The sequence below is a fragment of the Rosa chinensis genome, chromosome 6, assembly GCF_002994745.2.
Source record: "Rosa chinensis cultivar Old Blush chromosome 6, RchiOBHm-V2, whole genome shotgun sequence".
NCBI classification, from domain to species: domain Eukaryota; kingdom Viridiplantae; phylum Streptophyta; class Magnoliopsida; order Rosales; family Rosaceae; genus Rosa; species Rosa chinensis.
In genome coordinates, this window is record NC_037093.1 from 59,011,626 (window position 1) to 59,038,621 (window position 26,996).

General features: G+C 39.8%; 4 protein-coding genes across 7 annotated transcripts; 2 read left to right on the forward strand and 2 right to left on the reverse strand.

Moving 5' to 3' along the window:
- The first annotated feature begins 508 nt into the window (after nt 1-508).
- On the forward strand, nt 509-12,854 carry LOC112169360. Of its 4 annotated transcripts, XM_024306384.2 has the most exons (19): nt 519-968; nt 1,694-2,567; nt 2,690-2,778; nt 2,884-2,982; nt 3,584-4,280; nt 4,433-5,527; nt 5,632-5,731; nt 6,468-8,314; nt 8,868-8,991; nt 9,150-9,285; nt 9,399-9,482; nt 9,645-9,944; nt 10,245-10,340; nt 10,490-10,651; nt 10,950-11,129; nt 11,877-11,990; nt 12,067-12,249; nt 12,481-12,525; nt 12,643-12,854. In XM_024306384.2, exons 1-19 carry the CDS (start codon nt 888-890, stop codon nt 12,775-12,777), a joined length of 6,441 nt encoding a protein of 2,146 aa, XP_024162152.1. In that variant the 5' UTR covers nt 519-887; the 3' UTR covers nt 12,778-12,854. The 4 variants fall into 4 exon arrangements, 3 of the variants coding, with proteins under 3 accessions (XP_024162152.1, XP_024162156.1, XP_024162157.1); XM_024306388.2 differs by lacking the exons at nt 519-968; nt 1,694-2,567 and having other exon boundaries at nt 2,698-2,782; XM_024306389.2 differs by lacking the exons at nt 519-968; nt 1,694-2,567; nt 2,690-2,778 and having other exon boundaries at nt 3,589-4,280.
- A 200-nt stretch (nt 12,855-13,054) lies between these two features.
- Nucleotides 13,055-17,425, reverse strand: LOC112169361. The gene is made up of 3 exons (XM_024306391.2): nt 16,392-17,425; nt 15,637-16,170; nt 13,055-14,750 (listed from the first exon to the last, which is right to left on the reverse strand). Exons 1-3 carry the CDS (start codon nt 17,316-17,318, stop codon nt 13,200-13,202), a joined length of 3,012 nt encoding a protein of 1,003 aa, XP_024162159.2. The 5' UTR covers nt 17,319-17,425; the 3' UTR covers nt 13,055-13,199.
- Nucleotides 17,426-18,227: 802 nt separating this feature from the next.
- LOC112169362 (40S ribosomal protein S11) lies at nt 18,228-20,368 on the reverse strand. Its single transcript, XM_024306392.2, has 6 exons — nt 20,249-20,368; nt 20,121-20,161; nt 19,937-20,037; nt 18,828-18,972; nt 18,654-18,743; nt 18,228-18,524 (listed from the first exon to the last, which is right to left on the reverse strand). Exons 1-6 carry the CDS (start codon nt 20,258-20,260, stop codon nt 18,434-18,436), a joined length of 480 nt encoding a protein of 159 aa, XP_024162160.1. The 5' UTR covers nt 20,261-20,368; the 3' UTR covers nt 18,228-18,433.
- A 2,059-nt stretch (nt 20,369-22,427) lies between these two features.
- Nucleotides 22,428-26,373, forward strand: LOC112169363. Its single transcript, XM_024306393.2, has 9 exons — nt 22,428-22,697; nt 22,963-23,138; nt 23,703-23,884; nt 23,992-24,276; nt 24,370-24,428; nt 24,522-24,558; nt 24,694-24,765; nt 25,345-25,669; nt 25,797-26,373. The coding sequence occupies exons 1-9, from the start codon at nt 22,568-22,570 to the stop codon at nt 26,175-26,177; spliced, it is 1,647 nt and encodes a 548-aa protein (XP_024162161.1). The 5' UTR covers nt 22,428-22,567; the 3' UTR covers nt 26,178-26,373.
- The last annotated feature ends 623 nt before the right edge of the window (nt 26,374-26,996 follow it).

Here is a 26,996-nt window from a genome sequence, read left to right on the forward strand (position 1 = left end):
TTTCTAGGCTCAAGATAAACCCCTTCGGCGCATGTGAAATGCTCTAACTGTACATTGCAGCACAGTACCTGGCCACGTTGATAGCTTCGGAGTTCGAACCTAGGTTGAGGAGCACACCCAACTAGGCAAGAGCCACTAGGCCACTTGCAGTGGTTAAGAATTTCTCTACCTAAACAGGGTAAATCACTGGTTCACTACCCTGTACTTGCAAATGCAGGATTTCCTCCCAAAAATCTGGAGGGACGAATTAATGTACTTATAAATGCCACCCTAATACCCAAACATAATCTCAGTAATGGTCCTCTCTAGTACCCACCAGTCACCCGCTCCCACGTGTCCTACTGCCTTGACTACTCAAAGCCTCAGAATCTTTATTGCCTTTAATCGCCCTTGTGACGCCACTGTCTCTGACCCTATGATGACTCTCGCTTCTCCCACCTATGGCACAGAATCCGAGCTGTATTCACAATCAGCGGTCCACATCCCCTCGCTAAGCCGCCCTACCCCAACTAACCAATCCAACGGCTGAAATCTCTCCAGTCCAGACGTGCTCGTGTCAGTTGCCTCGAACCACTACACCATTGGATTCTCTCTCTCTCTCTCTCTCTCACACACACACAACACAAGTCTCCTGCTTGTTCTTGTTTCTTCACTCAGAGCTCCTCTGCTCAGTGCAATTCTCTCTCTCTGCAATCTGTTTCTTCTCCCTTGAAAGAAAGCTAGGGTTTCTCTGTTGCTCTTCACCTCTGTGAGTTCATCGACCGGTATAGCTATGAAGATGGAGTAGCGGTTGGACTGCGTATAGGAATTTTGATCGCCGATTATCATTTCCGGCTGCATTTTACGGCTTTGATGGCGGCAGGCTAGGGTTTCGAGAGCTCCGAAAGATGGAGAACTGCTGGATGAACAAATGTAATTCGACATTGCCTTCAATAGCTTCGTCGTCTTCTCAGGAGCTTCGGAATCAGGTAATTAGTGGTTTAATCTTTATCAATCTATGATTATTCTCTAAGGAATTCTCTTTAGTTTCGTTTCCTTAGCTTTATTGTGTACATTGAGAACGGTCTGTAGCAAATTGTAAGCGAAGCCCATTTCAGCCAGCCTAGGGAGAATTTAGTATGTGGTGTTGAACTATGAAGATGAAGACAGTGTGAAAAGACTAGACTAGCTGAGCAATACGTTTAGTTTACTTGGCAATCTCAGGGCTTTATTAGTTCTAGTAGTTCCACTCAACATTTACTGTGATGCTGATTTCTAGAGCTTTATACCTTTTGGAGGAAAATGTGTATGCATGCTTGAAAATTTGCGTGCTTGCGCGGAAAGGAGATGGACATACATTGTTGTTGTTGACTGAGAATGCCCTAGGGAAACAACGGTTTAAAGGAAACGATCCTGGTCACATTAATTTTGAACGTTTCTCGTGAACTTGCAATGGGTGGCATAGTGATTAGTGTTTGCGCCTTGTTTTTACAACTTATGCTTGTAAAAGATTGTGCTGTTGGTGGAAGTTTTTGTTTCTTTAAAATTAGGGTGTTTTGCTGTTATATGTTTATGTTCTTCACGCAGGTGAAACACATAAGTTTACTAGATTGTACTAAATAGCATTGTAATCTCTGTTTGTATAATTTCTCCTTTCTGTCCTTGGCACGTTTATTTTCATATTAGTGACAAAAATTTCCAATTTTCAATATAGATGGAGAATGCAGGCTATTTTTCTTGTCCGCATGGCTCACAAGATTTGAGACCGGCGATGCTTGGTAGGTTGCAGGATCCTCTGCTTACCAGCATCCAGAGTTCAGGTTCCCACAGATCAGAACATGTTAATTTGGGAAATTCTTTTCTGTCTCTCCTATCTGGGTCGCCATCACTATTGCAGCGTGATTTTCAAGATTTCTCAAATTCCCAACCTATTGGTACCTCTGGTAAAATTCTACCCGAGGGTAATAATTCCATTCTAAACGGTACTCAAAATGCCATCCCATTGTCATCCATCGGGCTACCATCAGAAAAGTTGAGTTGGAAAAATCTGCAAAGTGGAGCAGACTTCTGTCCCAATGGATCATCAAAGGTAGTGCCAAGTTCCATTTGTGCCAGCAATTCTGTATTGCATGATCTGCAGAGTTCAGACCTGGCCAAGGTAGTCATCTGTCACATGGGCCCTGGTAATGAGAAACTAAAGACTTCTTATGCCTCGAGTGGGGAATGGCACAGTGCTGCTCCTGCATCTAGAGGAAATATTCAAATTTCCGAAAAAATGCCACTGGAAGCAAACACCTTCGTATCTAATCAGGCATCTAGAGTATGTCATAGCGCTAGTCCTGCAGATTCATGGAAGGCTTGTAGAGAAAATATTCATACTTCACAAAAAATACCACCGGAAGCAAACTCTTTTATTTCTTATCAGGCATCTAGTTTATGGCATGGCGCCAGTCCTGCAGACACTGGGAAGGCTTGTAGAGCTAACATTGAAACTTCACCAAAAATGCCAGTGGAAGCATACTCTTTTATATCTAACCAGCCACCCAGTTTTATGAATGGTTGCCCTCGTGTTTTCTGCTCGACTACTAGTGAGTGATTTTATGGATATTGAGTGTATCTTGAATTATATGGATATTGTCTTTTTTTTTCTTGTTTGCTGTTATTAGAACCTTTTCTTATATCTGAAATGGTGTTCCTATTATTTGTAAAGGTGGCTATCTACTTCTTAGCAATACAGGACTTCTTGGTATTGTTTGCTCTTGCCATTCTTTCCGCATGTCTGCGTTTAAGTTTTGTGAGGTAGGTTAGTGATTTCTGTTTGCCTACAACATTTCTGGTTGTTTGTATTTCCATAGCATCCGGCTTGTTATTTTCTTAATATTGCATACTGCTTTTGTTTTGTAGCATTCAGGATTATACGGTGTTAACCCAGGGGATGCCATTCGCATGGACAGTGGAGAGACCATTGCTCAATGGTGCAAGCTCTATCTCCTGAAGTTTGGGGTAAGATCTTTTTGGCGAGTACTTAATCTTTTTAATTTTTTCTTACACATGTACTTCTATTTGCATGCACCTTCCTGTACACATATCTATGCGATCCATTCACATGAGCCTGCATGCTTACGTGTATATCTGTATCTCTGTGTGCACATTTTCTGGCGGTTCTCCCTTGATGTGTGTGCATTACGTGGACGGAGGTATGTGTGGGAAAAGTAATATGCTGTATGTGAGATGAGTGTTTTTTCTGTCAATCAATAGTGTTACTCAAGGAACCTGATATACACATTACCTATTCTCATTAAGAATCGCCTTGTGCTCTCTTTTGCTTATTTTAGGCGCAAGGTCGATTACTTTTGGTCATGTTGCATTGTTGCATCTAATTTCTTTCTCTTGGTTCTACTGAAACTATGAGACCACTGGATATCCCCTCTTTTTCTCTTTCATTTTCATTAAAAAAAAAACTTCTTAACCATTCATGGTGGTGCATTTAGTCTTGTAAACAAAATTTTTGTTTAATTCTTGTTTTATGAGAGTTTGAAAATAGATTTTTTAGTGTTTGAAGTTTTGAGAAAACTGGGTTCTGATACATTACATGATGCTTTAGATTAGGATCCCTGCAGATAAGAATGAATGGGACTGGCCTGAAGAATTATCAGCGACTGCCAGTTGGATGAAATCTAGTGTGCCTATGCCAAAGATATCCAATAGCTCGTCTGATTTGGTCTTTTCACCTGGAGGTTCAGTAAGTTCTAAACAGTCTTTTGATGGTGTTTCGCTATCAAAGAATTTTATTCCAAGCCAGAGTTTGGTTATTAGTGCTGTATCAAATAAACCCGAAAGGGCATCATCAGATAGACCCGAAAGGAACATTCAGGGTACTAACAACCTGTTTCTCAAGGCTTTGACTGGTACTTCACAGAGCAATTTGCATATGGCAGATAACCTGCTAATGGAGCGTGCCATGTCAACATCAAAGTTAGTTGGTGATGGAGCACAAGATGGTTGTCAGTCTATTTCTGCTTATAGTGGATCTATGCACAATAGAACCTCTTCCATTGCCCACTCCACTTTACAGGAACGAAGAATCATTGGTACAGAATCAGACTTTTGCAGAATTGAAAACACAAAGGATGGTGCCTTCCGGGATCCTGCGATTTCAAATATAGAGCTGAGGCTTGGTCAACCTTACCAGTTGGCTCAAACTTCAGGAACTCCTGATCTGTCAGCTGTAGGACCACCGCTCTTGGGCACTGTCGTAAATCCAATGAAATCTCTCTTCCCTCAACAGATGATTGTTAACAGTGCGTCAACGTTCATTCTTTTTTTACACTCCTAAAGCTTATTATCTATGGCACATATATGTGTGTGTGTGTGTGTATTCTATTATTTAGATTTTCCTTTACCTATAATGGCTAGTCAACTATGTAACAGTTACTTTTGGATCTTTTTGCAGGAGCGAATTGCAGGGAAGAGGTGGAATTGGGGCAATGTGATCATTTTTCTGTGGACCCATCCAATCCCAGCAGAAATAGAGATCGGAACCAGTTAAACCATGGAATCAATGCATTTGTAATCAGGAATGCCATAGATGATGAAAGGGTAGAGAAATCCAGTAGCAACCTGGGCCAGAATTCTGTGATTTCAGTTCTTACCAATCTCAAATCTCCATCTAACGAAAATACACAATCAAAAGCCAATAACTATATGTTCAATGACAGTGGGAATACTATGAGAAATACACTACATTCTGAACCTCTACCTGTCAAGTATGACCTGGCTACTGTCCTGCGGAGTGCAGGTAATAGTGAAAGGCAACAAGACATGTCGCACTTTGGCTCCTATAAACTAAAAGACAATGATAAAGGGCTGAGTTTTGCTGCTGATGGCTCTTACCTTGCAAAGGATTTGGGGTATAGAATATGTAAGGAAATGGAAGTTTCTAGCTCTTTCAATAGGTTGAGTGGTAATGGTGAACCTAATTTTTTAACAGCATATAGAAACAGCTGCTACTCACAGCAGCTGTCTGGTATACCACTGGGTACACCTGATTCCAGAATAAGTTCCAGCTATCCTGAGAAGGTTATTTCTTTTGCAAATAGTGGGCAAGTTGATCATGTCTGCCTTCGGCCCTTGGCTTCATCTATGGGATCTGGGATGAAAGTTCCTACTCAGGCAGTCTCAAAAGGTGTTCCTGTGAGTGCATCAACCTCTTTAGCAGATCTGATACCACCTTTCTGTAGGGAAGAGTTCATTGGAGTTCACACTCATTTGCGTGATGATAAATTACAAGTGTCTGCACCCAGGCAAATGCAAGAGATATCGAAGCAACCGCATGCGCTGCCTTCCCTTTCTAAGAACCAAGGGGAAGGAAGATTTGGTTGCTCTTCCTATATGCAGCATCCTCTTCTAGAAACTTCAGCATCTGGGAAGCAAAGCCACAAACATAGTCTTAGCAGTAAATATGATGTTTCTGAAGCTGCAGTTAATCCACGCCAATCTGGTGTTACCTGTAGGATTGGAACTGATGAAGGTTTCGTTTCCATGACAGGCAAGTGCACACTCTGTTTTTTACTGTCAATGTACAATTTTGTATGGGGAATCCTCATTTACTCTAGTGGTGTAGAATCTTACTGAAGCTTTGTCATCATGCAGGTGTTAACTGCTGTTGTCACTTCTCACGATATAAACAACGAAATGCATTAGATTCTAAAGAAGTTGATCTGAAACATCAAATTGGGCAGCCCTCACCAAGGTTAGTTCAGCATCTATAATGGAAAATCAGTTGTACCTTTTTTATCATTTTTCACATTAGATAGGTTGATCCTACTTATTGTAAATTAATTTTGACTGGTTGGATTTCACAATTTCTGCTAAATGGACTCTGAAATGTCATGTTAACATCAAGTAAAGGTTGCAACTTGCAAGATGTGATGTTTCAAGGTTATGACATTTTGCAATTTTGAAAGTATTCTTATTGCCAAAGAAAATCATCCATTGTGCTTTCTAAAACTTGCATTTGAATTTGCTTATGAACATATATATATATGTATATGTATATGTCAATATACTTTGGAATTCACATCTGATATAGGTTTTCAAATTATTTTGTGACTGGTTGGAGGCCTTCTATCTGTGTTTATAAATTGATGCCAATTTCCTTCAACCATCAAGTGCACACACTCATGCAGTAACAAATGTAAATCCATTAGACAGATAACCATATACTTACACATACAAAAATATCACACTTCCAACTCTCAGCTTACAGCCTGCAAATTCAAATTAGAAGGTTCAACCCCCCATGCCCACCCACAGAAACATAAATAAAACTGTATCTTATTGCATACTTGGCAACTGTTTGTTCTACTGGTTTAGTCATGAGATTTCCTTCTTTCTGGGTTGGATCTATAATGTTGTTTTTCTTAATTGATTCTCTGCTGCGCTTGTCCTCTAACGATTATCTTCTTTATTTGTTCTTTTTGGCATAGGATTGGAAAGAAGTCCAATAATGTCCCTGAGCCTAGTGAGCAAGAAAGGTGCTGTCACAAAGTGCCCTGTGGTAATTTTCATGGCAGCTCCAGTTGTGCAGCCTACAGAAACTGTTTAGAAAGGAATTTTGAATCAAGAATTGGAAGCTTACCTACTGTGTCCAAGGGTCAAATGGGAACAGTCAATAGTGAAGTCTCTATGATATTTTCTCCACAATTTGCTAACAGCCAAATTATTCCGAAGGATAAACCTGTTTCCTTAGATCATAAGAGAAAGTTGAGTGGAGAAGTACCCAATAACAATGCTTATCATACTTCTCAGTGGAGAGATGTGCCAAGTAAGGTCAAAGGGGTTTCTGACGTGACGCGTGTGGACCGTTTAGCTAATCTGTTTGATGCAACAAGAGAAGACCGAGAGAAACTTGGAGATACTTGCGTTAAATGCTTCAATGGGACTGTGCAGATGGCGAACTCCATGAAAGAGCATGAAGTATCTGATATATCTTCTGGATGCTCTGCGCCCGCGGTTAGTCAGCCATCAATAGAGGTTAACAATATGGGTTCTTCAACTAATGATGCCGGGGATAATGGATGTGGAAGCAATTTTGTTGTTGATGAAGGATCAGGCATTGACAAAGCGTGGTCATCGGATGATGCACTTGAAAGTGAAAAAGGTGCCGAGTTCCTTGCCTCTACTGGTTCCAGCCTGAGAAAAGTCGGGCCTCCCAAGAATTTAAATCGTCAATCTTCATCTTGCCTTCTTGATGACCTTAAACTCCTAAACTCTTTAACATGGCAGAAGGGTCGAGATCATATCCCAGCTGGGCTCGCCCTTCATGATAAAGACAAACATCTTCATAACTTGGAACAAGGCTTGAATATTAAGAAGAGAAAGAGAGAACTGGGATTGAAATTGAATGCTTCATGTCCCAGTTCAGATTTTTCTCGAGTAAGACAAGAGAATCCCAAAAGTAATGGCACTTCTCAGTTTATTTCCCGACCATCGAAGAGTTTAAAGATGCTTTTAACATCAGGGAAATCGGAAACTCATGCCATTGGGAACTGCATTACTCAATCTGGTTCTAAACGCAGACTACATATATCATGTTCAGCAAAGAAGCTCTTGCGTAGAAGTGGTTTACACAGACTACATAATGATAAAGACAGTGAAGTAAATAGTGTTTTCCCGAGAGAACTAAATGGTGGTACTAACAATTATGAAATTGCTGAAGTTTCTGGTGGGGAGACAGGTAAAAGAGATTGCAGTACCAATGCTTTTAGTCAGTTCCAAATAGAAGAATCTAGTCAAGAAGATGCTAAAAAAACAAAGTGCAATTCTGTAGATGGTTTCAAATCAACTTCTAGTCAGCAAGTGAATATTGGTCATAGGAAGGCAAGGCCAATAGTATGCGGAATATATGGTGAATTAACTGATGGAAGCTTGACTGGACAAATGTCAAAACCGGCAAAACTTGTTCCTCTCAGCAGGGTTCTTAATTCTTCCCGAAAGTGCATGCTCCCCAAACATTGCAACTCTAAATCAACTTCCATGAGGAAGAGGAACCTTGGTGGGGATGTCATATGCAATACATATGACTTGAAGACTGAAAAATACAACAAATGTTGTAATGCTACAGTTAAAATCAATGATACTTCCATGAGAAAAAAGAAGAAAGAACGCTCCACTGGAGATGGGGAATTTCATAAAGAGCTGTTCTCGTTGGAGAAACAAGGAGATGCTCAAAGTGAAAAGGATCATCGTAAGCTAGACGGTATTACCCATACTCAATCGCAGCTGAAGCCTAAGGAAATTCGGAAACGCAGCATATATGAATTGACAGAAAAAGGTAAAGATAAGAATATTCTGGTTCTGTTTCATTTAATCTTCGGTTGAAGTTATATAGTTTTCAGTTTCCCCTGGTATAGGAAGTATTCTTGGTTATAGTAGAGCTTTTAGCCTAAGTTCCTTTTAGGGCCTGCCATCCCTGATTGCCGCTTCCCTGTACAGTTTTTAAAACCAAGGAACAATCTTTTCATAATATTGTTGCTGGTATTAAAAAACAAAAAGTAAGTCCAGCTGTTAAACTGGCAAGCAGTTGCACTTCCTGCTCATGCTCATCTAAAATGAGAATACATCTTAAATGCCTAAGTGAAAGTTTAAACTAGCTTACATGTGTATTTAATATTGATTATCATACTTCCTTCCAAAAAGACATGGGGATAAAAAAGAAGCATATCTTGATTTTGCAACATCAGAAAGACAATCACTGATGTAGGGGAAAATTTTCCGAAATTGTGATGGTTCATAAAGAGGGGATATGCAACTGTTACATATTTAAGTTTGCTGTTTACATACTCAATTGTGATGGTAACTTGCTTTTGGCTCTATTTGTTCATCAGGGGAGGATCCTGGCTTTAAAAGTTCTTCCGTCTCAAAGATTTCAATTTGCCTGCCAGCAATGAAAGACTGCAAACTTCTAAATACCGGTGAAGTTAGTGGATTATGCCAACATAGTGCTAAAAAGTGAGCTTGAAAAGATCCCTTTAGTTATTTTGCATTTGTAGTTTTCATATATAGCTGCAAGGAATCAAAAATGAAGGTTTCCGATTCTCACCTTCTAATGATGGTTCTGAATTTGAATTATAAATTGGAGATGATTGGTTATAGTGTTTTGGTTTTAGCAAATTCCGGTGCAGTTCTACTCAAGAGCACTGGTGCCATAGTGATCTCGACTCAGTTGCATTCTGCTGTGTCTGTGGTAGCTCAAACCAAGATGAAATCAATAACTTATTGGAGTGTAGTCAATGTTTAATCAGAGTATGTGGCTATCCAGAGCATGTTCAACTTCAGTTTCCTCTGTAGTTTCTCTTTCAAATACAGTTTGGTGATTAATATAGTGTGGCGATTCTGAGTAGTGTCATGATCAATAGGTGCATCAGGCTTGTTATGGTGTGTCAAAAGTACCTAAGGGCCGTTGGTCTTGCAGGCCATGTCGGACGAGTTCAAAAGATATTGTAAGAGGAAGGCTGTTATTTCAAATTTATTGGCCTATCTAATTTAAAAATTAAAAATTTCTCTTTTTGTGAGACATGAGAGATTGCAAGAGGGATTTCATTTTCATTCCTTTTCAACCCTTATAGTAATTGGCTTTCCAATTTACTTGTTCTTGTGTTTAGGTATGCGTTCTTTGTGGTTATGGTGCTGGTGCCATGACTCAAGCACTGCGGAGTCAGACAATTGTTGAAAGCATTTTAAGAGCTTGGAACATTGAAACAGAAAGTGGGCCCAAGAATGAGCTTTGTTCTGTTAGTAAGACTAAGGTACATAACAGCATTACCATGGGATTAGTTGATTCAGCAACTAAACAGTGGGTTCATATGGTTTGTGGGCTTTGGACTCCTGAAACACGATGCCCGAATGTTGACACCATGAGTGCTTTTGATGTATCTGGTGTTCCAGTCCCTACTGCAGATATGGTAAGCATTGGCAACAATAAATGGACGCAGAATAGATATATGAACAGTGATATAGGATGTGTAACAGATGTGAAACATTTGGAGTCTTAAATCACAATTATTTTTGGGGAATCACTCCAAAGGCAGAGAAAGCATAAAAACATTTTCTGTCAATCACATGATTTATATCCCTTCTTCCCTTTAAATGCATTTGGTGGTATCCTCTATAGTAGGTGAAGTACTAGGTTTTGTTCTCTATGTGGCTTGGCATTATTTCTTATTCTTTTTCTTTTTTCTTTTTTCTTTTTTTCACTTTTCCAGGTTTGCTGTATGTGTAAGCGAGCAGGTGGCTCCTGTATACAGTGCAGGGTTGAAAATTGTTCTGTTCGATTTCACCCATGGTGTGCTCATCTGAAGGTCTTTTTTCTTTCTAAACTGTTAAATTGTACATTTATGACCTTATATATAGTGGTTTCATTTATAGTAGGGAGGTAAAAAAAGGATAAGGCTACTCTTCCCTATGTTGTGCTTCTTGTCATTCGTTTTCTTCTGCATGCCCTATTCAGGGTCTGTTGCAAACCGAGGTTGAAGGCATTGACAATGAGAATGTTGGTTTTTATGGAAGATGTTCACTTCATGCTACACATCCCATTTGTAAATCAGACTATCCTGTTGACACTGACTCTGGTTGTCTGGAGGAAAAGAAATTAGCCTGTGCCAGAACTGAGGTAGTTGGCCTTTCTTTGAGGGTTTTGAATTTTTGTCTTTGTTTTGGTTCTTATATGTGTAAGGGTGTGAGTGTGTGACTGGGGTTACGGGGGACTAAGGCAATATATACATACATATGTGTGTGTGTGTGTGTGTGTGTGTCTGTGTCTGTGTGTGTGTGTGTGTGTGTCTGTGTGTGTGTGTGTGTCTGTGTGTCTGTGTCTCTTTGTCGAGGTGTTTTGTATGTGTTTAAGGTACCTGGGGACTGAGGCATTTATTTTATGATTTTCTTCGTTTTGGTCATTTGTATGTATTTAGGGTTACAAGGGCCGTAAACGTGATGGCTTCAGGCATAACTATTGTGATCGATCGAAAGGAAGTGATGGATCCCTTGTTCCTCAGGAGCAGTTAAATGCTTGGGCTTATATTAACGGGCATAAGTCATGCACACAGGAGCTTCCTAAACTGGCAGTATCTGATATAGAGCACGACTCTCGGGTATGTATAAGAGTGCGTCATCATTTTATTTGGTTAGTGTATCTGTGTTGTATAAAGTATGATGCAATCAAACCCTATGGCTAACAAGAGGTGCATGTAAAAGGTATGCCTCATTTCATATCATGTTAGAGATGCTCAAACTTTGTTTAGTTTTCAAGTCATCATTCCCTTGTGTCATACATGCAAATGAGATGTGGGGTTTTTGGTTGTCCAACATGTTTTGTGGAAATGTGGTGTGGTAAACTATTAGGGCTGACCCACTGAAGAAAGATGGATATGGTATATCATTTCATTATGTGAGACATGGAAACTAGTTGGCTCCTTTATCTTCCTTTGTCAGCTATATATACAACTCAAACACAGACGTATATAATAATATGTTTAGGCTTACGTTTGCAATTGAGCAATATTAGATTTTGGGGATCATATTAGAAACTATCTGGTTCTTGTGTTTTAGAATCCAGTTCTCTTTCAATTTTCGAGCAAAACGTTGCAGATGCTGTGACCTTTATATTAAAAAAAATAACAATCCGTGCAGTTTAACAAGTTTGATGTATTTCATAACCAAGCAAAACGTTTGTTCAACTGGTGTCATTGAGTTTCATCATTTCACACTTTTACAATAAAGAACAACTAATGAATATGGTTTGGATTTGTTTGACTGCTTGTTGCTTTTTGAGACTTCTTCCTCTTTATGACACCATGCACGGACTACTTTACCCATATAACTTTTCCTGTTACTTGCAGAAAGAATACACACGCTATAAGCAAGCAAAGTCTTGGAAGCATCTTGTAGTATACAAGTCCGGCATACATGCCCTTGGTCTTTACACATCTCGGTTCATTTCCCGTGATGAAATGGTTTGATATTTTTATTTTTTAATAGGCACATACTTTTCTATTATTGCAAAAATGATGTATGCTTGGGCTTTTGTAGGTTGTTGAGTATGTTGGAGAGATTGTGGGGCAACGTGTTGCTGATAAAAGGGAAAATGAATATCAATCTGGAAAAAAGCTTCAGTACAAGAGCGCTTGCTACTTTTTCAGGATAGACAAAGAGCACATCATTGATGCTACATGCAAAGGAGGGATTGCTCGATTTGTTAATCATTCCTGCTCGGTAATTCTCTGGTCTTCAATTGGAGTTGGATATGCTTTATGAGACTTTTAAGGCTTTTAGCTGTATGTTTATGTCAAATCTAAACTTTTTGTAAACCAGTTGCTGGTTTTCTTGGATTCCAGCTTCTTTTTCGATCCTAATCTTGTTTCTTGATTCTTTTTCTTTTTTCTCTCAAAGAAAAACCAGTCTTACTCTCACTTTGTTTGTTCTGTTGTTGATGTACCTCACCAGCCAAATTGCGTTGCCAAAGTGATATCAGTGAGGAATGAAAAGAAGGTAATTTTTTGTTCCCTTCTGAAGCATTGTTTGTCCATATAAAAAGGGTACAATTTGCGACATTCAGAATTCGCATTCTCTAGTTAGTAATGCCTTGCTGGTTTTGCCAATTGGCAGGTTGTATTTCTTGCAGAGAGGGACATTTTCCCGGGAGAAGAGATTACATATGACTACCATTTTAACCATGAGGATGAAGGTAAGAAGATTCCATGTTCTTGCAACTCAAAGAATTGCAGGCGCTACTTGAATTGAGACGATGTTATTGTAAATCCTTGTATTCAAGCACAAACTGATCCAGCATCATGAATGCAGCAGTCTTTTTTCTTTCCTTTTTTTGGCCTCTTTGAGACTTTGAATGAACAGTTTAAAGTGCACAACTGCATACCGCACGAAAATCAATTTTCTTCCACGAAAATAAATTAGACCTTCTCATAGGCACAAAAGGAAGTAAAATAAATAACTAGCTTCATAAATTGGCCGAAATGAAAAAATAGTTTTATAAAGAACAAGCAAGTTTTTAGGTGCCTTACATCTGATACTGAGTTACCAACAGATAAAAATTTCAAATAGACCAAAGACCAGAGATAAAACAAAAAGTAAAAAAACCTTAATGCTAAATGCTGACAATATTAGCTCCCCACTAATGCCATCTTAATCAACCACATTCCCAAGCTTCAATTCCTACGCTGAGAATCTTCAACTGACAAAGTTCCCATCCAACTGGGAGGCTGCATTCCAGTTTGGTCTTGGACCGTCTGTAACAATGGTGGCAGTGTCTTATAAAGGCCCGCAATCTCCTTCATAGCTGCATTGCCATTGCCAGCACCAGCACCACCGTCTGCAGCGTCTCCCCCATTAGTCCAGATGCTAATCTTGGGCTGAAGTCCTTTCACAGCGTCAGCATTAATCCTTGCAATCGCCGAATACATCCCACCATTGATCATCATGTAGTCTCTCGCAGCTGCATAGTCGCCTCCATTTGCCTCCAGAAGAGTGTGAAGATAAGCGCCGTGGGCTTGTCCGAGTGCCACCAGTCCCTCGGCCTCTTTCTTCTTTGCATAGAATTCTCCATCAGCAACCTTTTGACGAGCAAACAACTGTGCTTGAGCAGCTGTTTCCGTAGCCTCAGCCTCTTTCTTCTTTTGGTAAAGAATGGCATCCGCTGCCTTCTGCTTCTGGTAGAGATTCCATTCTGCCTCCCGCGCCTTCGTTTCAGCCTCAACGCTGGCCTTGCTCAAGAGATCAGCCTTGAGCTTTTCGGTCGTAGTCTGGGCATTCATCGTCTCCACCTTCTTCTGCAACTCGGCTTCCCTCAACGCCACCGCCTTGGTCGACTCCACCTCCGCCACCTGCGCCTCCCTGGCCCATCCGGCCTTCTTCATTGCCAGCTCAGCATTGGCCTGAGCCACCTCAGCCTCCTTCTGATTCTCATAAACCTTGACCTCAGTCTTCACCCTAATCTCCTCCTTCTTCCCCTCTCCTTCCCTCTGAGTCGATATGATCTTCGTCTCTGCATTGATCTTCGCCGCATTCTGCAGGGTCTGCCCCTCCCTCAACTTAGCGCCAACCTCCCCCTTCATCCTGGCCTCCGCCACGTCAACCTTGGCCTGGTTGGCCGCCTCCATCTGAGTCTTCTGCCCCAAGTAACTGAAATACTCATGTCCTTGAACGTCCACCAACTGTTTGACGTTCGCATTGTAAATTATAAGCCCGAACTGGTTGAGCTCCAGCTGAACCTTGTCCCAAACCTCCTTCTTAAACTCTTTGGTGCCCTTGAACACCTCCTCCATCGTCATAGAGGCCGCGAGCACACGAGTCTCGCCCTCGATGACGCCCTGGACCAGCTCCTTCACGTGGTTGGAGTTCTTGTCATGGTTCGAGAGCAGCTTGGCGTACTTCTTGACGGAATCCATGTCGTCAATGCGGGGGCCGATTGTGAAGACGGCAGGGAGCATGAACGGAAGCTTCTCGGCGCTCATGGCTTGGACTTCGAAGGTGTAGTTGACTGGAGATAGTTCGATGATTGTGTAGGTCTGGCCGGGGAGGATCCATGCCTTCTTTTTCACCTTCAAGTCATCGATCCATGCACCGGTGATCACCAGATACTCGGAAGCGTCGACCACTTTGTACCAGCATGGGAAACACATGATGTCGATCTGTATTTGATTGTTTAGCAATACAAAAACAAAGGTTGAGATTATGAGTCTTTTGAACTCTGTGGTTGGCTATATATACAGGTACTACTGTATGAAGAACCTTCGTTTCCTTGATGGATTCTGTTTCCTTTCTCTTCTCTATGTAGTAACTAGAATGCTGATTGAATACGAGAATGATAAGGACTTTGCATTAATTCAAAATTTCAAATCCAAATTAGAGACTAATTAGGGTGTTTTGCTCCACCTCTAATTTGTGTGTTTTGCTCCACCTCTAATTTGTGTAACACTAGGATTCCATTTCCGAATCTCACTAGAATATTGTGTTTTACGTGGTTTGTTTTCCCTCTCGCTGTAAATTTCTTGAGCCATTAAAACTAGGACCAAATTAACTAATTAAGCTCCTATAGAGAAATCCTTTGATTGAATTCATTCTTAATCAACATGCACGTTACGAAAAAGAACCTTGCACAAATAGATGAAATTCCTCTCAACTGAAGAACAAATCCGGTCAGATGGGTAATACTCAGTACAGGCTAAACCTTTCGCATACAACTTCATGCAGATTTTTATACCTCTCTCAATAAACAAATAGATTTCAGTGTTTCTATTACATTGTTGTAGTATACGATATTCATCAAAAGAGGAATCTCGAAATTTATCTGACTTGGACCACCGAGAAAACAAACCGTATCCATTTTTTTTATCATACTCAAGCAGAAACAGAAATTAAATGAACAAAAATAAATAAATAAATAAGGGGCATGACTTCCGTCGTGACTTTTGTCAGACGATAATTTCGAATTAATCTGTTCACTAAACAGAACCAATATTAGAAATAAACCTCCAAAAGTTCCAACACTTGACAGAACAAATTAATGATAACGACAAACCAATTTAGCATACAAAAATGAGAAAGATCGGCACTGGGGCTATGCATGTGCACATTTCAATTTGAAGTCAAGTCGCTAGAGCTGCCTGACGGAGATTTATCAGGCAAAGTAGCCCTCCAACTGGGAGGCAGCACTCCAGTTTGTTCATGCACTGTCTTGAACAACGGTGGTAACATCTTGTAAACTCCAGCAACCTCCTTCATAGCTGCATTTTCATTGTTGCCACCACCATCCACGCCCTCCCCGCCATTAGTCCAGATACTAATCTTCGGCGCAAGCCCTCGCACAGCCTCGGCATTAATCTTAGCAATTTCTTGAAACATCCCACCATGGATCATCAAGAAGTCCCTCAACGCTGCATAGTTGCCTCCCAATGAGTCCAAAAGAGTGCGCAGGTACACACCCTGGGCTTGTCCAAGTGCAATTAGTCCCTCAGCCTCTTTCTTCTTGGCATAGAATTCTCCATCAGCTGCTTGTTTACATGCATAGAATTTTGCCTCTGCCATTGCTTTTTGGGCCTGCGCTTCTTTCTCCCTCTGGTAAAGAATTGCTTCCGCCTCTTTTTGTTGCTTGTACAACCCCCAATTTGCCTCTTGTACCTTTGTAAATATATCAATGATCAAACAAATGGTAGTTTTAGCTTAAGAAAAAATAAAAAGCTAAAATGGTTCAATAAATGAACAAATATAAGGTTGAAAAATTTATGGTACATTAACATATTAATTAGTACATCAAAGATAGAGCTACTACTTATCACAGTTGTCTACTTAGTGTATCCATATATGAATGTAGAGAGGACAAATCCATATATTAGGGTTACCTTGGTTTCATATTCGACAGTAGCCTTGCTCAAGAAGTCAGCCTTGAGCTTCTCAGTCATAGTCAATGCATTCATCCTCTCCACCTCCTTCTGCAACTCGGCATCCTTCATCGCCACCGCCTTCTCCGCCTCAACCTCGGCCACCTGCGCCTCCTTAGCCCACCCTGCCTTCTTCATTGCCAGCTCAGCATTCGCTTTAGCCACCTCAGCTTCTCTCTGATTCTCATAAACCTTGACCTCCGTTTTCACCTTAATCTCCTCCTTCTTCCCCTCCCCTTGCCTCTGAGTCGAAATGATCTTCGTCTCGGAGTTGATCTTGGCTGCGTTTTGCAATGTCTGCCCCTCCCTCAGCTTAGAGCCAACCTCTCCCTTCATTTTGGCCTCCGCCACGTCAACCTTGGCCTGGTTGGCCGCCTCCATCTGAATCTTCTGCCCCAAGTAACTGAAATACTCGTGTCCCCTAACGTCCACCAACTGTTTAACATTGGCATTGTATATCAAAAGCCCGAACTGATCCAACTCCAGCTGAACCTTCTCGAAAACCTCCTTCTTGAACTCTTTAGTCCCCTTGAAGACCTCCTCCATCGTCATCGAGGCCGCGAGCACACGTGTCTCGCCCTCGATGATGCCCTGGACGAGCTCCTTGACATGGTTGGAGTTCTTGTCGTGGTTGGAAATGAGCTTGGCGTACTTCTGGAGGGCCTCAATGTCTTCGGCGCGTGGACCGATGGTGAAGACGGCGGGGAGGACGAAAGGAAGCTTCTCGGCGCTCATGGCTTGGACTTCGAAGGTGTAGTTGACTGGAGATAGGTCGATGACCACCGAGGACTGGCCGGGGAGCACCCATGACTTCTTTGCGATCTTGATGTCTTTGATTCCGGCACCGGTGATAACTAGATACTCCGATGGGCTTGCTATCTTATACATGGTTTCGTTTCTTAATCACACAGAAACTTAGCTACTAGCAAGGACAATTGTTCTAATGAGTAGTGGACGTATGAATTACGAGCTTCTCTCAAGTTATAGAACTTTACTAGGAGTGAACAACGAGTTTGTTAACAAACAGGAGATAATCACGGTTCTAATATATCGTGTTTGAGTATATTGGTTCAAATGAATATAACTGATAGTAATTCAAATGATCGAGTTTAAGATAAGAAAATAGGCTGATAAGTATTCGATTGTTAGTCCTACAATCCCACTACTAATTTTCAGCCATCTTCTAGAATACACACACTCTTGGTCAGCAAGGAAATCTGAAAATTATGATCTCCAACCTAGATATTTTTTTGTTCGAGATGGATTGTTTTGAGAACGTATATGATAACAGAAATGGTGATTCATTGAAAAGGTTCAACCTCAGTGGCAGACAGATTGGGCCGCCAAGCTCTGGTTAAAGGGTGTGACTTGTGTGTTGACCAATTCTGATTCTTTATTTTCTATTGATTCTTTTCCAATGGATCCATGGTGTGTGTCATATGGATCTTGTTCATGCGACGAAAGAATACATGAGACATCTGATACGACTTCTAAATTAGGGTAGGGAATGAAGGAGGAATGTTGCTGAAACAAAAAGCTACGCGAAAATACACCAGCTAACACACAATCACTGGACTAACGACCAAAAACTAGTTTTGCTAGAGGAGGCCAACAAATTCAGACAGGCAGAAAGAGGGAGAAAACAACAATAAGCATGCATCTCAACACAGATACAACTCAACCATGTATTGGTCACAACCACGTGGATGGGAGATGACACTGAGGCAGAAACCACAATGTGCATTACACAAGTATGAAAACAAGCATGCATACAGCCAGTGCGATTCTGCCCACACATAATCAGACAATGGCAATATAACAATTGTTGTCAGCAGAAAACACAGTATTTTGATAATACGATTCAGAATTATGGTACTGAAGAAAACCTTAACATTCAGAGTACATGAAGGTGCAAATTAAAATGGCAAAATTTAGATGTTCCAAAAGAAACTCAATCTAATGTAGTTGCATAAATAACACTAAGAGACCACCCAAAATGCTGTCTAAGCTCCAGTAAATGCCTTCTTCCCACCAGCAGAAGCCCCAGCTGGAATGACCTTCAAAACATTAAACCTAACCGTCTTTGACAATGGCCTACAAGAATTGAAAGAGTAGTTCAGATTAAACACACAGGAAATGCAACATAAGATTCAATGGAGGTGAAACCTACAGAAAAGTGAAACGGCAACATTTTCAAGATCAGGTAATATGTTTGAATCTAACCTGCACTGCCCAATGATGACATGATCTCCCTCCTTCACACGGAAGCATGGTGAAACATGGGCTGGGATGTTTGAGTGCCTCTTCTCATATCTAAAATGCATTCACAGTTTAATTTCCCTGATGCAACTAATAGAACACAACACACTTTTTCATGGTGATAGTCACGTGAATTACCTCTGATATTTCTTTATGTAGTGGAGGTAATTGCGCCGAACAATGATAGTCCTCGACATCTTTGCACTGTGGCAGGTACCAGCCAGAATGCGACCCCTGATGGAGACATTGCCAGTGAAAGGGCACTTCTTATCAATGTATGTTCCTGCAGAGAAAGACAACCAATTTGTTATTGTATACCATAAATACCAAACTTGCTTGGAGATTTTAGCAAAACAATGCACCGAGATAATTTCGTCCCTACTTCCACTCAAGTAACAGAATCACCATTTGTCATACCCTGATCAGGGAACCATTTTAGCCAACGCACCTAGCCAACTTTGTGGTGGCTTAAAATTTCATTCAAATTCCAAAAAGGGCGGAGCTAGTTCGTTTGAAACCTAGGAATATCTAGTTTTGAAATACTGGTGCCATGAAGAAGATTGAACAAAGAAAGCTACTAAAAGACACCAAAAGAACAAGACTGTTTTCAAAAATTCCTGCAGCAGACCTGTAACTTTGGAAAATCATAACTAAATCAAGAAAAATCGTTTTCAGGAGATGTCAACTCTCAAATACTCACTGACAAGTCTACTACAAATTCTCAGAAGAAAATAACTTCAAATTATGAACAGAAAAGTACAGTTTTACAGAAACACATTGTTGGGTCTGCAAAACTGTAGTTTATGAAAATATACGTATAGGTGAAACCAATCTGATAATCATGCAGCTACAAACGAAACTGATGTTAATTGAAAGGTAAATACATTGAAATTGGACTTGGTATTGGAGATTGGAGAATATATATGCGCCGTTATAGAGTTATAATTGTCAAGATAAATTATTTGGACATATACAATTGAAAAAGAGTTTGAGTAATTAACATCATAGAAGTAAAATGTGGGTAATTTAACCAAGTACAAGAGCTTATTCCATTTGGTTTCTATAGAAACAGGCCTTAATCAAAGAGAGAGCTAAAAGATATCATTTTTCAATCTTTTTCTACAGCCAAACAAGTAAACAGAATAGAGCTTTGCGGTTTTGATCAAATCAGATTAGGAGGACGATAAGTGAATCTACAGCAGCAATTAAACTTCCAGCATGAGAAAAATAAGGTGATGGAAGCGAACCTTCAATGGCATCTCTGGGAGTCTTGAATCCCAACCCAACGCTCTTCCAGAAGCGATTGCCTCCCTTTCCTGGCCTCTTCCCCTTGCCAGTCTTCTTGGAGCTGCAATCAATATTCTCTCTCAAACTCAACCACTCTATAAGCTTCAGCATTTAACAACACTATAGAATTGAGTTGCTGCTTACCTGAGGAAGACCTTGGGCTGTTTCAGGAAAGCCTTCTCCGTCTGCAACACAAAATCACAGATTCAGTAACACGTACCGGAAGATGAAGTCAGAGAAGGAGAGAGAGAGAGAGAGAGAGAGAGGCGAACCTGTTCCGCCATCTTTGAGCTTTCTGGGGGAGTCTGGTTGAAGACGAAGAAGACGACGACGGCGCGCGAAAAGGTGAGAGTGCGAAGCTTAGAGATGAAAATATATGCGGAACCCTAGTTTGTATTTAGTTTGCGAGGCCTATTGGGTAAACTAAATTGTTGTTCCCGGGCCCGGCCCATATTGAAAAGTTTCTTTGTTTTGGAGCCCAATGTGAGGCCCAATCTTGGAAGGCGGGAAAATGGGAAAGCCGAGAAACCAGCCTGAGATTGTGGTCCTATTTACAATTCCTCGAGTTACGAGCCGTTTAGGCACACACGGTTTTTGGGACCCAATCACCTTTTTGAATTTCTACACCCCCACTTTAAACTCGCTCGACATTGACGATTCTACCCTTCTTCTTCGGTGGATTTGATTTGATTTTCATTTTTATTATTGTAGTTAAGTGCTTATGCCATTTTCTATCTAATTTTTTTAAATACTAGGTGATTTAGATTATGTTGTAACTTGGAGCTTTTTAATTTTGCGATGAAAGGAATTTTTTTATTCAACAAACAGTTACAAAGAAAGATCTAAAACGAGTTAAAATAATTGAAAAATAAACAAGTCCAACAAACAAACAAAAACAAGGCCAACAAGCCCCACAAGCTTCAGCCCATGTGCAAATCCATTAGAAGAGATCAGACGTAGTGATGTCACAAGCCAAAATCGATCATGACACAGAGTCATAATCGGATCAGCCTGCTAATAACTTAGATGCCGACCAAATTAATCCCGCGCTAGAACCCCAGCACATAACACATCCAAACTAACACAATATCTCCACAATCCAAATCTTAAAGCCATACAAAACATCTTCAATTACCAACATTATTCAGGCAAGTACATGCAAGGCCACAAAATAACCTAAGAAAAAGAAAGATTGAGATCAGCAGTAGCGGATTTTGCCAATGAGCTGATGTGAGACAAGTAATACAATGCTGAAATCGGAGCTCCGAAAGACTTGCGAACATTCTTTTAAATTGATTCTGATGGGTGAGGAAGATGTGTGTCCTAATGATGAAGATCCATAAAAGTTTAAAAGTAGATGAAGAGGAGAGAAAAAGAAAAGAGAGAATAGGAGGGGAGGAATGAGAAGAAAGAGAATCAGTGGAAAAGACGAAGAGAATGGAAGAACAGTGGGTTGAAGAGGATGGGTAATCTAAATTGAAAGATTAGGAAGGTATGGAGGAATGGGATAGGGAAGGAAAAGAAATTAAAATTAAAATCAAAACCATACCTGTCACCGCAGGAGCAGAGAGCTACCACGAAGAGGATAGGGAAATATGAAGAAAGAGAAAGGGAGGAGGAGGAGAGAGAATAGAGCTTTCCCTCTCCAAAAGGTTTTTCATACCAAGTACGAACTTAAGTTTCCGTTGTTAATTTGTAATTGAATGGTTACATTTGAACCTATAGTAATGTACTGTAGTTAAATGTTATGTAATGTTGTCACTTCATAGTTGACTGTATGGATGGACTTGAACTTAGAGTAACATAGAGAAATTTAAAATTTGGGAGACATATAGCATTAAATATCATAGGCGGCAACTGTATTATTAATATTTAAAACCTATCTCAACATTACGAAACTTATTTGTAACTTCTTGTAGTAATAGGTAGAGTATGTTGGATCACCATAAATAAAAATTTAAATATTCATAATCACAAAGTACAAACTTTTGCACACAAAGTGATCATACAACGATGTAAGAGCACCTTACCCGTTGAGCATAAAACATAGGGAGTGGTTATGCATGATATAAAATCTAGGTAGAAGGTTGTTCTTCTCTATGCATAAAACATGTACTGTAGATTGGATTTTGCATCTTAAAAGAAATATACGAATTGTTTTCACATTGTAGAAAATAAATTCATCCTTATTTGTAACATCATGCAACAAAAAATTTATGTTCTACATTTGCTTAATCTTATCTTTGTTTGCATTCTCCCAAAAAAAAAAAATCTTATCTTTGTTTGATACTCTCTTTTTAATAATTTGCGTGAAAATTATTAAAAGAAAAAAAAATAGTTCACATTATATATGCAAAAAAAAAAAAAAATCATGAGGGTATTTCTGTCAGAATAGCTCCCGGCTCACAAATCCAAAAGAGATATCGACATGCTGGTTAGTGGAGGGCCGGAAGTGTCCAACGTTCCTCTCCCTCCATTCCCATTGCAAGCTAGACCGTTACTATTGCTCTCCGTCCCTCCCTTCTTCTTCTACTTCTTCTTCTCTTCCCCTGAACCCCTCTGCCTCCCTCTCTCAGCCTCTCAAGTCTACAATGATGTTATACTACACATCTCTACCCTCCTCTCTACTTCTGGCCACTTTTCTCTTTCTCTTCTTCTCGCACGGGGATTCTCACTTTTCAACCCTCCAACTCCAAACACCACCCCCCTCTACTTCACCAGGTACTTACTTTGCTAATGCCAACCATTTCTACATTTGGGTTTTTTTTTGTTTTTTTGTTTAGTAATAATGCTTTCACTTTCGCTTTTTCCATCACACTAGTACAGATGAAACTTCCAAATAAGTAATTTTGGGTACTACATTGTCCACCACAGTTGGGGCTGTTCCTTCTTAATGGAGGATTACGCTGATACAATACCCTACTGTATATATATAGCCTTCTATTTTTCTATTGTGTTTTATGTTGATTTCTTGCTAATTTTGCAGGATGGGATTTTGAAGTGGGATTTTCAGGGAAGTCTCTTGTGGAGGGACCCTTTAGTGCTCCGATTGAGACCTCGTCGGTTGTGTTAGCTGCGCAGCGAACACGCCGGAAAGATCCTCTTGATGGGTTCAAGAGGTACACAGGAGGTTGGAATATCAGTGAGCGCCATTACTGGGCTGTAAGTTCGTCAAACTTTCTAAACAACTTTGCTTTTACCCTTTTTCCTTTTGAAATAAATAAAGGTTAAATAAACATTGTCCCCTTTTTCTGTTAACTGTCTTCTATTATTATCATAAAGGTGTTTTCGAAATCAGGGAGAGAGGAGAAAGTTACTACATTTTTGTTTTCTAGTGAGAAATTTCTTTAAGCAAAAACAAAAATGTAAGAATTTAGTGTTATTTTCAGCATTTTAACACTTTTCACTGGCTTGGTAACATGTGTAACCTTATGAATGACATTTTCATATTATCCAAATCCACAATCTCAATCAGTTTTGAGAGATATCATAAACTGATGTTCAAATATATTTGAATCTTGATCTCATACTCATTTTAGAGGTATCTATTGGTAGTTTACTTGTTTATGGTCAGTCATTCTGGTGATCTTTTAGTGGCACATTCTAGCATTTCTCTTGCATGTATGTTATTTCTGATTGCCATATAACATTTCATTTTCATTCAATATGGACTGTTGGATTTCTTTTCACATACCTTTTTTGTCGATATTTTTTGTTGGAATGCAGTCTGTGGGTTTTACTGCAGTTCCCCTGTTTGCCATTGCTGCAATCTGGTTCCTGGGCTTTGGTTTGTGCTTGCTGCTCATCTGTATCTGTCACTTTTGCTGTCAAAGACAGGCTTATGGCTACTCTCGAACAGCCTATGTTCTTTCTCTTATATTCCTTGTACTATTCAGCATTACCACAATGTACCTCTCTCTCTCTCTCTTATTTTGTTTGCTTCGTGTTTAGCTGCACTTCATAAAATAATAAATAATAAACAAATAAAAACTGATCTGCAATTTGGTTCTTTCAGGATTGGCTGTGTTGTGTTATACACTGGTCAAAAGAAGTTTCATGATAGCTCAACAAGTACATTGGAGTATGTCGTAAATCAGGCAGATATTACAGTTGGCCAATTAAGGAATGCATCAGATTATCTTGCTGCAGCTAAGCAGCTTGGAGTGGATCAAGTGTATTTACCTGCTAACATTCAAACTGATATAGATCAGATTGGTGGAAAGCTTAATTCCTCTGCTAACACCCTTGCTCAGCAAACAACAGAGAACTCAGATGACATTAGAGATCTCTTGGATTCTGTGTAAGACAACAACTATCCCAGGCCTTCTTTTTTTTTTATCGTATTTTTTTTCTTTTATCTCAGCATACAATTGGTATCTTAATGTACATGCAGGAGACTGGCACTTATAATAATTGCTGCCATTATGCTTGTCTTGACGTTTTTGGGATTCTGTAAGTTGTTGATATCTTCATTAAGATGGTATATCTGGTTCCGAACATGTTATATAGTGGTACTTACACATTTATTATGACTTTTTTCTCCAGTGTTTTCAATGTTCGGCATGCAATTGCTTGTGTACATGTGAGTAAGAATCAGATGCTGCAGTTGTTTTTATTGCTTGTCTTTTTTTCTCCTCATTTTCTTTCTTTTCCCCTTGGTATATTTTAGTTGTTAGTGATATTTTCTCACAGAACAGTTCTGTATCAACTGCTGCAGACTAGTGATCACGGGATGGATACTTGTTGCTGGAACACTTATTCTGTGTGGCACATTCCTTCTTCTTCATAAGTAAGTCTTGTGTAGTAACTATCTAGTACAAAAAAACAAATTCTTCTTCAGTATATGCGAGTGGGTACTTTGACCAAGTATTTATGCACATGCATAAGTTAAACTCTTGGTTTTTTTTTTCAGAAACAGATACTTTGGTACATAGTTTCACATAATTTCCCCCCATGATTGAACTATTCTTCTGGTTTTATCCCATGGATATTGATATCAACATTGAATTTTATGTAAATCTGCTACTTTGAGTCCATTATCAATTTGAAGCCTTTCCTAGCTCAGAATTAGATGAGGTGTTGTTCTTGTCCATGTTTCTGAATGCTGAGAATCTCATGGTAACAAATGCCCTTCTTGGCTTTTAATCTAAAGTTTTCCATAAATTTTCAGCTCTGTAGTTACTTTGGTCATCAATATAAAAGTTCAATTCCATCTTAGCACTAGTTTTCACTTTGCTTTTATATGTCTCTGTAAGTTTGTGTGCGTGTCAGCGTGTGTGTGTTACTTTTTCTTTCATAGGTTTGGCAGTTCCTTACTGGTAACGGTTATGATTATGAAGCTAACATGTTCTTCCCTTTGACATACTAGTGTGGCTGCTGATACCTGTGTTGCAATGGATGAATGGGTTCAAAACCCAACTGCTCATACAGCATTAGATGAAATACTGCCCTGTGTGGACAGAGCAACTGCCCAAGAAACCATGTTGCGAAGCAAGGAAGTCACTGCTCAACTAGTCAATTTGATCAATGAGGTCATCACCAACGTCTCAAACATAAATTTTGCTGCCAACTTCGTGCCAATGTACTTCAATCAATCTGGTCCATTGGTGCCACTCCTCTGCAACCCATTTTCTCCCGACTTGACTGATCGGGCTTGCACTGCTGGCGAAGTGAACTTAAACAATGCAACAGAGGTAAAAGTAGCCGAAAACCTCCAAAATTAGTACATAACTACTTGATTGATCGAGTCTTGGCAAATTTAGGATAACCTGCATTACATTTATAGACCAATTTTTTAACCTTCACTCACAATTTTTTCAGGTATGGGGAAGCTATGTCTGCCAGGTTACACCTAGTGGGATTTGCACCACAACAGGGCGTTTGACCCCGACATTCTACAGCCAGATGATTACTGGAGTAAGTCTGAGTAATGGCTTGTATAACTATGCTCCTGTACTCGTTCAACTACAAGACTGCACATTTGTGAGGGAAACTTTTAGTGACATATACAGGGATCATTGTCCTGGCCTAAGAAGATACAGTAGATGGATCTACATTGGCTTGGTGATGGTCTCTACTTCAGTTATGCTCTCACTCGTCTTCTGGGTGATATATGGGAGAGAACGACGCCACCGTGTTTATACTAAAGAGTCAATGGCTGAATCAGCTCAAGGTACTGAAGGGGAAAAGGACATTTCTTGAAGGAAATTTTTGCATCATTCCACTTTGCTTAACAATATTACATAGCCTTTGGATTCGATCTGTTCGGTTTTTGCAGACTTGGTACATATTGAATGCTAGCTTTCTATGTTCACTTCTTGTTTTGCAATTCTTTTCGATTCCCAACCTTCATGAGATGTTGACAATTACAAGAAAGGAAAGGTTGTCATTTTGCGAATGGCAGTAGGCTTATCTAGTCTTCATAAAGTTCTGTTCCTGGGTCCTTTCTCATGAAATATACACCCCATAATTCAATTAGTATACATCCACATTATTCAAACATTTCCCCATTGCTCAAAGTCACAATTAGGTCTAATCAAAAAATTGAATGATATCAATTTTTTCAAATAATAAGTCACAATTAGGTTTCATTGCTATTTATTTCATCACACCACCAAGAGTTGGACATGAGGAGAGTCGGTGAGGAAGTCGTCAGGGCTAGTTTAGAATTGCTGTGACTTTTAAAAAAAAAACTGATACTGCTGTGTTGTGAGAATAATTAGCTGTAAATTAAAACAATTTCGTGTTTGGTAAATAATATCTTTAAAAGTGCTGTCAATACATAAAACAACTGCAGAGCGTGTTTTGATCCATAGCAGCTTCTAAGAGCAACTTCTGGGCTGTTTCTAAAATCTGCTGCCAGTGACCTATAACTTTCAATTAAAGTTGTTTTTTTATTTATTTACCAAACACAATAAAATCTAAAATTCTAATTCTCTAAAAGCGAAACAATTTAAAACCCCTAGATTCTCATTGTCCCTAATTTTATGTCACTTCAATTTATTATGCCACATGTAAATG